This window comes from Nanorana parkeri, unplaced genomic scaffold (genome assembly GCF_000935625.1).
Source record: "Nanorana parkeri isolate BGI_ZX_2015 unplaced genomic scaffold, ASM93562v1 scaffold1526, whole genome shotgun sequence".
Classification (NCBI taxonomy): Eukaryota; Metazoa; Chordata; class Amphibia; order Anura; family Dicroglossidae; genus Nanorana; species Nanorana parkeri.
In genome coordinates, this window is record NW_017307794.1 from 79,196 (window position 1) to 92,502 (window position 13,307).

General features: G+C 41.5%; 1 protein-coding gene across 1 annotated transcript in view; it reads left to right on the forward strand.

Moving 5' to 3' along the window:
- Nucleotides 1-13,307, forward strand: part of ACVR1B (activin A receptor type 1B) — a 50,517-nt gene that overhangs the window by 26,298 nt on the left and 10,912 nt on the right. The window contains exons 2-3 of the mRNA XM_018570384.1: nt 9,177-9,416; nt 11,109-11,351. Of these exons, the coding sequence (XP_018425886.1) occupies nt 9,177-9,416; nt 11,109-11,351 (483 nt within the window). The remainder of the gene's footprint in view (nt 1-9,176; nt 9,417-11,108; nt 11,352-13,307) is intronic.

Consider the following 13,307-nt stretch of genomic DNA (forward strand, 5'->3'; position numbering starts at 1 on the left):
GCCGACAGTATTGGGAAGCATGCCTTTACACGCACATGAAGTCTAATGGCATCCCAGTCTTAAGGTGCCCATACACTGCACGATTATCGTACGATAATCGTATGCGATCGGGTTTTCGTACGATAATCGAGCAGTGTGAACGGAGACGTGCGACCGTTTCTACTGTACGGTCGCACGTCTTCTGTCGAACCAGCATGTTCGAAAACCAGCCGGGAATCGTACGATTCTCGGCTGGTTAGAACGGTGCTCGGAAGATAAATGCTGAACGGGCCGGTGTGCGCACGCGCACACTGCCCGTTCAGCATTGCGGTCATCGGAAGCCCGCCCCTCAGGAGGGCGGGCTTGCGATGATCGAGAGTGCGATCTGCCTGTCCAAGATAGGCAGATCGTACGTTTTTTTAATCCCTTTACAACCATCGCAAGACTAAAGTCTTGCGATGGTTGTAGAGTGTATGGCCACCTTAAGTCCGTAGGGTTCAATGTTGATTTGGCCCACCCTTTGCAGCTGTAACAGCTTCAACTCTTCTGGGAAGGCGTTCACAAGGTTTAGGAGTGTGTCTATGGGAATGTTGGACCATTTGTGAGGTCAGGCACTGATGGTTGACGAGAGCAAGGAAATGTCACGGATGCACTTATAGCACAGGTGTAACCTATCACGGTATCACGCTTGAATTCACTGAGAGCGACCCATTCTTTCACAAATGTTTGTAGAAGCAGTCTACTTGATTTTATACACCTGTGGCCATGGAGGCGATTGGAACACCTGAATCCAATGATTTGGAGGGGCGTCCCAATACTTTTGGCAATATAGTATATATTTATGAAATAGTTGAAGTGACTCCATCCCCTGTCATTTTATAGGAGAGTGTAGTGTATTAGTCATAAAGCAGCAAGCTTCATTACAACTTGACACATACAGGCAGAAGGAGCATGCTGTACACCTTAAGTCCGTAGGGTTCAATGTTGATTTGGCCCACCCTTTGCAGCTGTAACAGCTTCAACTCTTCTGGGAAGGCGTTCACAAGGTTTAGGAGTGTGTCTATGGGAATGTTGGACCATTTGTGAGGTCAGGCACTGATGGTTGACGAGAGCAAGGAAATGTCACGGATGCACTTATAGCACAGGTGTAACCTATCACGGTATCACGCTTGAATTCACTGAGAGCGACCCATTCTTTCACAAATGTTTGTAGAAGCAGTCTACTTGATTTTATACACCTGTGGCCATGGAGGCGATTGGAACACCTGAATCCAATGATTTGGAGGGGCGTCCCAATACTTTTGGCAATATAGTATATATTTATGAAATAGTTGAAGTGACTCCATCCCCTGTCATTTTATAGGAGAGTGTAGTGTATTAGTCATAAAGCAGCAAGCTTCATTACAACTTGACACATACAGGCAGAAGGAGCATGCTGTAATTAATGAATGCAATACTCTGTATAAAAATGTAATCCGCTTCAAGCTGTTTTCAGACAAATTAGCGTCTAGAAAATAACTCCTGTTCATTTACATTTTCTGTTGCTCTGATAGAAAATAATTTGTCAGAACTATGTCATTTTCAGTTCTATTGGGGACAGCGATCTGTCCACCTTGTGTGATTGTAATGGAATGGTTGTGACACTTCTCTTGCAGCCAAGTCCCAGGACTGAGCTGATCTGCTGCAGCTAAGATGTCTTGGAAGATGAAGCTATTTTCCAAGACATCTGACACATCACAATAAATGTGACACGTAGAAACATGTAAAATGGTTCTAGAGACAGTGCACCTCACTGTGCTGATTATAAGGCTCTGCACATATATTTCCCTCTAAACAAATAATAATAAATGATGAAAATGACCACTTATAAATTTATTAGTATGTAACATATTTGAATATGGCTACATGCAATACAATCAGTGTAATCTGTTTTATTATTATCCACATTTATAGATGGGGCTCATATTGGATATGAATGTGTAGTTGGACCCCCAACATTGCAAAGTGATTGATCTGAAGGAGATTATACAATCAATTTGTGTGGCTGGCTAGATCGGTCTGATCTGAATTTACCAGTAAAAGGTTATGTAAATCCTAACAATGACCTCTCATTTGGTCTTTTTTTTGGTCTGTTCAGTATACCATTCAAATTGTTTATGCCAATGCCCGTTCACACCAATGCCAATCTACAGCTTTCCTTAAAATATTACCATTTGATGCTGCCATGAAGGTCCTTGTTCAGGTTCTTCCTGCTATGGGTGACAACGCTCTGTCCCTGTCTGCCAATTGTGCTCCTGCATTATCACCCTGTCACATTGGCTTCTGATGGAGTGGTTTTTTTCAACACAAACATGGTCCATTGTTGTCTCCATCAGACAACTCGCCCTGAAAAATGGCAAACATCTGTCACTAGAGTGCATATGTATTGACAGAGTCCGCAAGTAAACACTGGGGGGAATTTATAAATGTGTTTGCAACAAAACATTTTGTCGCTAAGCCCAAAATGTCATGCAAACTGCAAAGCTTAATCTGTTTTTCGCCTTTTTTTTAAAGTGTTCTTGACAAATATTCATGTATTCGAGTCACTGTACATGTTTTGCATAATTTCTCAACCGCACAGTAATTGCATCCAGCATTTGCAACATTTAAAAACCATCCAAACTGTTACACATTCTAGAAGTCCTCCTGAGCACTTAAAGTTTTCAAAGATAACTCGGCTTCATACCCTCATGTCAGGTACGCTCTTGAGGGCCATTCAGCCATCATCCAGGAGCCTCCCTGCAAGTGCGAGACTGTTTAGAGACCAGGGCAATTTTGAGACAACCCGCCTGATGAAGGTATTTAGGAATGAAGCAGAAACTAGTATAATAAATCTGTCGCTATATGCACTAGAAATCCGTAGGGAAGTTCAGATACCAGTGCTGATACCTGGCATTTTCACGTGAACTACCCGGGTTGCAGTGGTTGTAGCTGTGACGGGGCCCTGGCATCCTACCACTGTCCTGAAATCATTAGTCTGTATTTTAGAAAAAATTAACTAAAAGGTATCGGTACTTGTATCTGTGATGGTACCGGTGCATCCCTAAATATAAATGTATATAAAAAAATATATTAAACTTTAAGTTTATAATATTATTATAATACAGGATTTATATAGCGCCAACAGTTTGCGCAGCGCTTTACAATATAATGAAGACATTACAATCAAATACATGAGGAGGTATATATAAGTTTATATATAAACTTGTATAATTTGAGATATATATAGATATATATATATATCTCTATGTTATCGATGCAGTATCGGTGCAACACACACTCACTCACATACATGTGTATATATTTTTATATATATATACACGCATATACGTTTGCGCCTTAGAAATGACAGCTGCCTCCTAACTTTTGAGTTTTTCTCTAGTCTAGTCTTGGAGCTGAAAGTACAGTACTTGGTATCTGAACGTCCCAAGAAATCAGGGATATGACAGTTTCAAAGGCGCTGACGATGCAACCAAATTGATAAATGCCCCCACTGTATTTTAGTAGAATCTTTTTGCTGTCTGTACCTTTCTGAGTGACACCTGTCCCCCCCCCAATCATTTTTTTTGTTCTGGTGGCACAGAAAGTAAGGGTGTGATCTCTCCTATGGGATTATTATATTGGTTGATGTGTATAGTAAAGCACACTAAAGTTGGGCCCGCACTGTAGCATCCAATCCTCTGGGCACACAGAGATGGAAAATCCAATTAGAAATATAAAAGTGCACGGACACAAGGGAGTTTAGGAAACTTCCAAGCCTCTAATAAAATATCATTAATAGAAAAGCACAGCAGGAAACACATTCTCCAATACAGTCGGATTGGGACATTTCAGATCTGTAATAATGCTTCTTCAAGCCAAAGACACTCCTGCTTTGAGGATTGATCCTTCTAGATCAGAAACATTGCCATGTGACTGATTTGGAGTGTATTTTACTGCTGCCTGGTGCTTTTCTGTCTTAATGAGATTTCAAGAAAAAAAATGTGTTGTCAACACGCAACGCAACTTCAGGTGTCCACAAATCTGACAGAGCAGTCTACTCTATCATGTCACAGAACAGGAACACAAATGTGAAAAGTGTCCCATCGCTTCCAAATCAGTATCCCAATTCAAAATACTCCAGTGGGTGCTGTAGTGACCTGCAGATGGCGCTGCGTGGATGCAATGTTTCGTAAACTGATGTGATGCCTTCATCAGGCAAAACAGTGTCACTGTTCTGCCGGATGAAGGGACCACATGAGGTTCCGAAACATGCCATGTTTATCTGACGTCAAATAAAGACGGAGCGATAAAGTGGACTAGGGCTGCAACAACTAATCGACATAATCGATTATAATCGATTATTGAAAAAGTTGTCAACTTTTTCAATCGATTAATCGGCTTCCGATCAGTTGGCCCTGTTCACGGCTCCACACACGCTGCGCGCCGCACCTTTTCCCCACCTCACGCTCTCCGCTGCCAGACCCGCCCGCATCCACACCGCACCTCCTCCCCGCCCGCCCACATCCACGATTGGCACAGGGACGCGGGGAGATGTAGTAAGGAGGAGCAGGTGTGGGGGGATGACAGCCGCTGATAGACAGGTCCGATCTCAGAAGCAAGTTGCTGGAAGACTGCTCAGGTAAGCCTGCACTTCCCACACATGGTGCTCTGTAATGTATTGCTGGGATTTGTATTCCTCTATAGCTTATGGTACATAGGAATACACATACAGTGCAGTGCAGAATGGTGATATTCTGCACTGCACTGTATAGAGGACTACAAATCCCAGCAATAGTACATTATACAGCGCAATGCAGAATACCACCAGCTATAATGTACTATTGCTGGGATTTGTAAGCAAGAAAACAAAAGCCTGCGCATTGTACGTGCACATTTTATTAAAGGACTAACAGTAGAACTCTGGCATTTTAAAATTGCTTCCCCCAACAATTTTCGAAGTTCCTTTAATACACACCATTTATCCTTGGGTCTTCCTCGGGAGGTTTATCCATGAGAATGACTGCCATTCAACCAATAGGAGGCTCAGCAGCTGAGTGGATTTTATAGGTCAGCACTGGGAGAAGGTGAGTATTTGTAGCAAGAGTTTCTTCTTTTTTTTTCTATTTATGACATGCGCTCTATATTTAGCATTTTGGGAAACTGAGTTCACATTTAAGCTATCAGCTTTGTATCTCCTTTGAGGGAAGTTTTGTACCCACTGATGGGAAAAACAGGTCTTTCTTTTTCCCGTCAAACTTTCTAATGACTCAGAATTGTGCAATTTTTTGTTTTGCAGTGAGAAGATGATTGCAAAATCTGTAACAAAAAAGCTGTTAAATAGATAGAGCTGTTAAACAAGAAGTGTCAGAAAGCTAGTGAAGATTGCTACATCAGAAGTACATAATCCCATTTCTCTGATGCGCTGACATTTAGTCACTTTTTACTGTGCTAAGATTAATGAAAATAATGCAGAAGCTTTGTATACACAACCATGAGTTATTATTATTACATAGTATTTGTATAGCGCCAACAGTTTGCGCAGCGCTTTACAATATAAGGAAGATATTACAATCGCAATACAATTCAAGACAGGATGGTAAGGAGGGCCCTGCCCGTGAGGGCTTACAATCTAAAAGAGGAGGGGGAAATGATACATGAGGAGGTAGCTGTGTGGGGATGAATTATTTGAGAATGTGATGGTTCAGTGGTTAGGTTGAGGTGAGATAGCCTTCCCTGAAGAGATGAGTCTTTAGGGAATGCCTAAAGGCAGTCAAGGTGGTAGATAGACGAACAGGTTGGGGGTAAAGAGTTCCAGAGGATGGGAGAGACTCTAGAGGAGTCTTGGAGGCGAGTATGGGAGAAGTGGACAAGAGAGCTGGAAAGCAGGAGGTCTTGGGAAGAGCTGTTTCTAAAAATTATCTTTCTTAGAATGAGAACTATGAGTTGCCTCATTCTATCCTGTTGGTGCCTTTCTGCTGCCTCAGCCCATTGCAACAGCCTCCTAAAAGCCAGCGCAGTTACACACTTTCTTAACTTATATGTATAGAATTCGGTGTGTACCACCGTGTGATATACTCTTTTCCCAGTGCTCCCCCACCACTCCATCTACTGTGGTCAATACTCGAGACTTCTGGGTGTGGGGGAGCTTGTGACCTCCTCCCATGATGCAGTGCTCAAGCCTAGCAGCCAGTTTGGCATGCGTACAGATATGCATATATGTGCTAGTGCAAGTGACCAGCCGGTTTAACCAGATCAGTCTTTTATACCCTCCGAATGGTTTCTCAGCACAGAAAAAAAATCCTCATGATATGCCTTACCCAAGCACATCATTTAGTCTGATTGTTTTGTTCAGATAATTTTTTGGGGGGATTTTAAGTTTATCCTTAGCAGCTTAGTTTCCTTAAAGTTGGTTCTTAAGTACTCAGTTGCTCAGGTACTCTTGTGTTCTTACAATCAGTAAATCTGTAGCTGCTGTAGACCCTGTGGAACATCCTCAACGTTTATAGCCTACTGAAGACTACAAGTCACCATTTCCAGAAAGGTCTACTGTTGCAACCCTGTCACGGTCTCACTCCCAATGGGCACTTTTTCACACATTGCACAGATGCAGTTCACCGTTTAGGAAACCTGTCTTGAGAAATGACAAGCAGCAGTTGCTGGAGTGCATGTATGTAGACAAAACGCTACAAAGAGGCTGAAGGCAATAACCAGCGCTTTTAAGCAACCAGGGATGAAAAAAGTACTTTTTTCATTTTGATACCCAACTGTGCTTGCTGTATTTTTCTTGAAGACATTTCACTGGCCATCCGACTAGCTTTCTCAATTCTGATGACCTGCGAAACGTTTTCAAGAAGAATACAGCAAGTCCAGTTGCCTTGATTTATTTTTTAAAGATTTATGACCTGGATGAATGAGAACCTTCACAGATGTTTGATGTGGAGTACTTTAGAAAACAAATTGTCATTCAGTTAGGGTTTATATCCACTTAGAAATATTTTAGGCCAGGCAAGATTTACTTTTAAGGTATCAAAAATGTTAAAGCGCAGACACTTTTCAGTGCCTACAAGCACCTATGTTATTCCTCAAATCACTGCCTGTAACCTACTAAGATTCTAGGCACTGGTTGTACATGGTGACTTAACCTCAGTCCATAAAGCCTGAAATTCTGTTTACTTGTTTGTTATGCCGACCCATTGGCTTCACTAGTGTGATTCACTGACCCCAGAGTAAGTATGTATATCAGGAAAGTCCAAGTGAAGTGAGGTTTTTAAATGCATGCTTGTTCTGGTATAGTTATTGAAAGTATACAGCCAGTATGAAACTTGGGGAATATGATAAAGCAGTACATAAGTGGAGGTGATCTTCGGTGAAAACTAGAGGTGCACTCCAATGAAATTTTCTGACCGAAAATAAAAAAATTGTCAGGCCGAAACCAAAAATCTTTTTTTCTTACCTTTTTTAAAAAAAAAATTACATTGTTTTATTTTTTATATATTTTTATTTGTTTTTGTATTTCAACTTTACTGTTGATATTTCCTTTTAAAATAGAAACAGATTGAGGACACAGAGTCCTCAATCTCTTTGTCGGCTGCCCCTGTTATGCATGAACAAGAAGACTGTATACTGAGTGGTCCTGTTCATTCATAACTCTACAATCATGAATGAGCAGGAAGTGATGTAGAGCACTTCTTGTTCATTCATAATTGGGGCACAGTAAACATACTATCTCCGTTATTTACAAACACTCAGCAATCGGTGGTTGTCTGTATACCACTCTCCATCATGACTCATGCAGCTTTCACAGGAGGCTGAGCCAGTGGTGTGGGGAGGAGAGCTCGCCCACATTTGACAGCTGTCTCCGCCCCCACACTGCTCTCCATCCTGATCTGTCACAGTAGGCTAAGCGGGCGGTGCTGGAGGAGAGCTCAACTCCTGTGACATTGCGGCTCACATTGCTCTCTTCCCCGCCCCCCTCGGCCTCCTGGCCATTTCTTTCCTCCCCGCTGGACACTTCTCTGTGTCAGTGCAGACATAGAGTAGCACACAATGGGGAGGAGAGAAACTGTGGATTCACTGCAATTTCGGCCAAAAGTTAGTACTTTCTGCCATTTGCCATTTTCGTCCGATATGTTTTGTCGGCCGAAATTTCGGTGCATCCGTAGTGAAAACCTCTTCAGGATGATCAGCAGATGAGTAGACTGAAGTTCTATGCAAATTTCAGTTGTAAAGGTTTGGCTTGGCCTCGGTTCCAGATAATTTCTACTGGCACTTTTTATAAGATGGGACCAATATGGATATAAAGTTATATGCAAACCTCAATTGTGGAAATTAGCATTTTTTTATTTCTAGATGCAGTTGTCATTTCACGGAGTATAACTACAGCATTATTTCATCATATGTAAATGTTAAATGCTCAGGTTTATGACAGGTTTACTTGTGGTGAGTAGTAAACTCTCCACCTGAAACAGCCAATCTGACTGATGTACCTCATACTGACTGATGTACCTGCAATGACACTAAACTTAGTCAGCCATTTTCCTGGGGCTAATATACAGCACCTTAGTCAAACGGCATCTTCGGTGTGAGTTTTATCACATAGGTGATTTTTTTTTTGCTACTTGTCCTTTAAAGGGGTTCTAAACCCTCCTGTTTTTTGCCTATATCTACTGCTATCAGGCAGTAGATATAGGCAAACAGTTTAAAAAAAAACCTGCTATAACAGCGGTTTAAACTTACCTTTTTTTCTTTGCGCGCTCCCGCCCGAGAAAACAAAACTGTTGGGCGGTCGCAAAGCATCTTGGGGCAGGTGCATGCGCAGTTTGGCTTCTCGGCCGGGAGACGAGCAGAGACGTAAGGTAAGTCTACGGACGCGTGCACCCGCCTGCAGACACCGCTGGATCGGAAGTGCCTGCAAGCAGAGAGGAGTCAGCGCTGGATCGGAGAGCCGCCGCACCGCTGGAGGGACAGATGAAAACATCAGAGAAGATCGGATTAAGAGACATCATTTAAGGTAAGTGCTAACATTAACATTGGGGGAAGGGAAAACATTTTTTATCCTTTAATCTCATTTTAACAGCAGATACATTATAAAAAAATTCGTCTTGACTCTATTGTATTTTTCATTTGGCATGGTTAACCTGAACTCTTCTATAATATTACCTTTTTAATTCCTTTAGCTCTTAGATGTCTGTGCACTAGCTGCATCAAATCGAACAACACATGTGAGACAGATGGAGCCTGTATGGTCTCAATCGCCAACATTGATGGAATGAAGCATCAAATGCGAGCATGCATTTCTAAGAGTGAACTCGTCCCTGCAGGAAAACCATTCTACTGTCTAAGTTCAGAAGACATCCGCAACACCGAATGCTGCTACACAGACGACTGCAACAGCAAGGACCTCCTGGTGCCCAGTGGTATGAATTTAATTGTCATATCTTTGATTTTTCTGTCTGCCCATCTGCCTTTATTGGGGGTCTCGGTTTCCCTGTTTTGCGGGTTTTTTTTATACTTCCATGGAGCAGGAGCAAAGATATTTGTTCTGATGTAAGAAGGGAGCTTCCAGACTCCATAGGGATGATATGCAGAGCCAGCAATTCGGGCAAAAAGATCTCTCTGCCACAGTTCCTAAGAGATATAAACTGACAGGAAGTAATTAAAAACAGGTCCACCCATACCTGAAGCTTTTTCTGGTCTGATTCTTTGTACTGCTTTAAATGACATCCATAATGCCCCATGCACACTTGAGCTGATCATCTTGGGTCACTTTCTGTGTGTATTTTTACAGACATTTTGCCTGCATTTCAGGCTTGTATTTTAAACAATCAAAAGCTACTTAGTAGGCATGACAAATGTGCATCTTTGCGCTTTTTGTAGGCATTCCCATTGAAGTCTATTGGGACCAAAACTCTCAGCTCTGCCCCCAAAAAAGCTCATGTACTTTTTCGAGCTTCAGGCATTTTGCTGCAAGCAACAGAATGCTCAAATGTGAACAGGGACCATTGATAACAGGATTCCTCCTGTGGAGCATTATAGTGCTTAGGCATTTGAGCTACAGAATGCCTTGGTGTAAATGGAACAGCACAGACAGCTCAGACCCATCTGTTTCATCTAGTTTCCATAGATGGATTCATGGTATTGCTAGGAAGAGATTGAACATGTTAAACCTACCCCTTACACATCTGATGATGACTGATTTATTACTATGTTTGCATGCAGGACAAAGATAGCTGTTGACCACAAGGCCATTTTAATTTAGATCTGGCCATTCAGTATGAATACCTGCGGACTGTGTGTTTCAGGTCTGGTCAGGCTGAGCAATCATATCAATACATATTTGGTCACCATTAGGGATGCAGGATCTACTCATGCTGAATCATAAGGAATACATTTCTCACATGTAATTTCCCTTTACTTGTAATGGAAAGCCACGATAAGGCAGAACAATGTGTTTCCCGTATTTATGTGATAAATTACTTTTCTTTTGGCATAAATGTATTTTATGGTTTCATATGGTATTTCGTAATTACTGTGTTTCTCCAAAGTAATTCTCTTTAGAAAATTATAAAGTAAATATCATATGGGGTAACAATGAAGATATTTGGTTAGAGCAATATTTGTAAAACTTGGAAAAAGGAAATCTTGCAGTTGCCCATAGCAACCATGGCTGGATCCTGCATCCTCTCACACCAGTCCATCTCCCTCCTTTTAACTAGTGCTGCTGGTAAGGAATAGAGTTCAGATGGCATCAGGTACCTGAAACATGACCTCCCTTTTTCAAGAGCTGTGTTGCTATACATCAGAGAGATTACATTTCAAGCATAGAAACAATAGGAAGCCTCACTTTTGTCCAACTACATAATACACAAGGCACCACGTAATTGTTTTGTATACAGCTGGCAATTTTGTTTGTAATTTATTTTGCAAATGTTCTGAGCAATAACTGTGTTCTGTTGTCACATTCAAGTAATAAGACTTTTAAAAAGCAATGGACTGTATCCGCATATCTTATTGTAAGCCTTTTTATAGTTATTACCTCCATTTCATGCCATCAGAGTTTTGTGTGTTTATTTAGACTTCTCGTTATGTCTTTATTTTTATTTCTGTAGGCTATACAAAAGATGATCCTCCATCAGGCTGGGGCCCAGTGGAACTTGTGGCTGTCATAGCTGGCCCGATGTTTCTCCTAGGTGTTATCCTTATCGTGGTGGTCCTGTTCCACTGTCATCAGCGAGTTTATCACAACCGGCAGAGACTGGACTTGGAGGATCCATCATGTGAAATGTATCTGGCTAAAGATAAAACTCTTCCAGATTTAATCTATGACCTGTCTACATCAGGTTCTGGCTCAGGTAAAGCCCATTGTAACAGTGATATGGTATAAAGTGTGACGGGGTTAAATGTATATCTGTTGACCTAGAATTGTAATCTAATCGTGCAAATGAAGACTTGTTAAAGCCCAAGCTAGGGTTGGTGTGGACGGTAATTGATTAATGTTTTTATGTGCATACTAATTAAGTTACAGAACAGGTTTATTCAGGATTATATGTAGCTATCCAAGGATTAATGTAGCACCTAAGAACCTTGGGAACATTTATAGGCCATGCTGTATAAACTATTTAATGGAGTGTGGGTTGTGGCCATGTGTTTGTTCTGACGTATTTTGGATATGATTGGGTTCAACACATTATTCGTACATAACATTGTGGGTTGCCAACTATTCTGATATACTAGGGTAAACCTCTGTGTGCTACTGCTAATTTTTTTTTTAGCTGGCACTAAGGCTGGGTTCACACTTGGGCGTTCGTAATTTGAGTGTTTGACACGCGTTTCGGGCCGTCAGTTTTTACCGCGATTTGCGGTCAACGAAATGAGTGACAAACGCGCGTTTACGAGTGCTATCCGGCTGTATCCTAATGGATACGCGCGGAAATACGCCCCAAAGAAGCTCCTGTACTTCTTTGGGCGTAGGGCGTTTTTCAGCGCGTTCCTACGCGCTGAAATACTCACAGCTGGGAACCATGCCCAAAGGAAATAATGGGCGTTTTACATCGCGCCGATCAGCGGTGTAAAACGCCCAGGTGTGAACCAGGCCTAAAAAACCCTTTAATACCCAAGGTATATTGTAATTGTGCATAAGTTCACTGTGTTTAGGATGGAACTTAATAGCTGGGAGTAGGTCTGCTTGTTGCATACGCTTGCTCTAGAGCTACAGTGACTTGACAAGCCTAACGGCCTGTGAAAGCACAGAAAGCCAAATTACATTAGCAATAAACTCAATTAAGCTCTGTGTATAAAACGGGACATGACATAACCTAACCCCCTGTTGCTTTTTTGTTGCCTGATACCACACATTTCAATATGTTCTTCCAAATGGCTTTCTGGGATATATGCTTCCATGAAAGCTCAGTCAGGGGTTACATTACATGTAATATTATAACGTAAAACAACGCAATCTCTATGTAACGTGTAGAACACCCTTCCCTCCAGGTAGTTATTAGAAATAAACATATTTTAAAATACAGCTCACTAACTACCCACAATTTTTTCTTTACATTTTCCAGTCACTTGACTATAAATAGGAGGCTGTGAACCGTGCACTAGTTAGACGCTAAGGCATTGCACATTGCTCTTAACCTAATATGTTTTCAGGCATTGGGAGATGGAAAGTTGTCTAGGCTGCTTTCAGAAGGATTGCACGGGACCATTTCAGTTTTATTTTAGTCTGCCAAGCAGGCCTGTAGCTTCTCGAGTCATCTCATTGGCTCCAGTATGTGAATTTGTTATGAATTGGCATCACCATTCTGGTGAGTTTCTACCCATGCTCTCTTCTGTGTCCATATAAATACTGCCTCTTCCATTTGCACTGCTTGAGACATGTACGAACTGCAGCAAAAGAGCATGACTAGCTCAGTGTACGACCTTCCACTCTGATTTATGGTGCACAGGGTATGAGATTTTAATGTAAAAAAATTCAGAAAGGTAGACAAGCAATATTTAAATAAGAATTCAACGAATACATAACTGGACTTGAGCTACTCTTTAATCAGCTGTAAATAAGGTTTACAGGTGAAACTCAAATAATTAGAATATCGTGCAAAAGTAATTGCAGTAATTTCTGCAAAAGGGGCCCAAACCAAGTACTGAGTACATATGCATGCTTGTACTTTTCAGAGGTCCGATATTGTTCTATGTACAATCCTTGTTTTTTATTGATTGCATGTAATCTACTTTTTTGAGATTGTGGATTTGGGGTTCTTGGGGTTTTCATTGCTGTAAGCCATAATCATCACAATTATGACAAATCA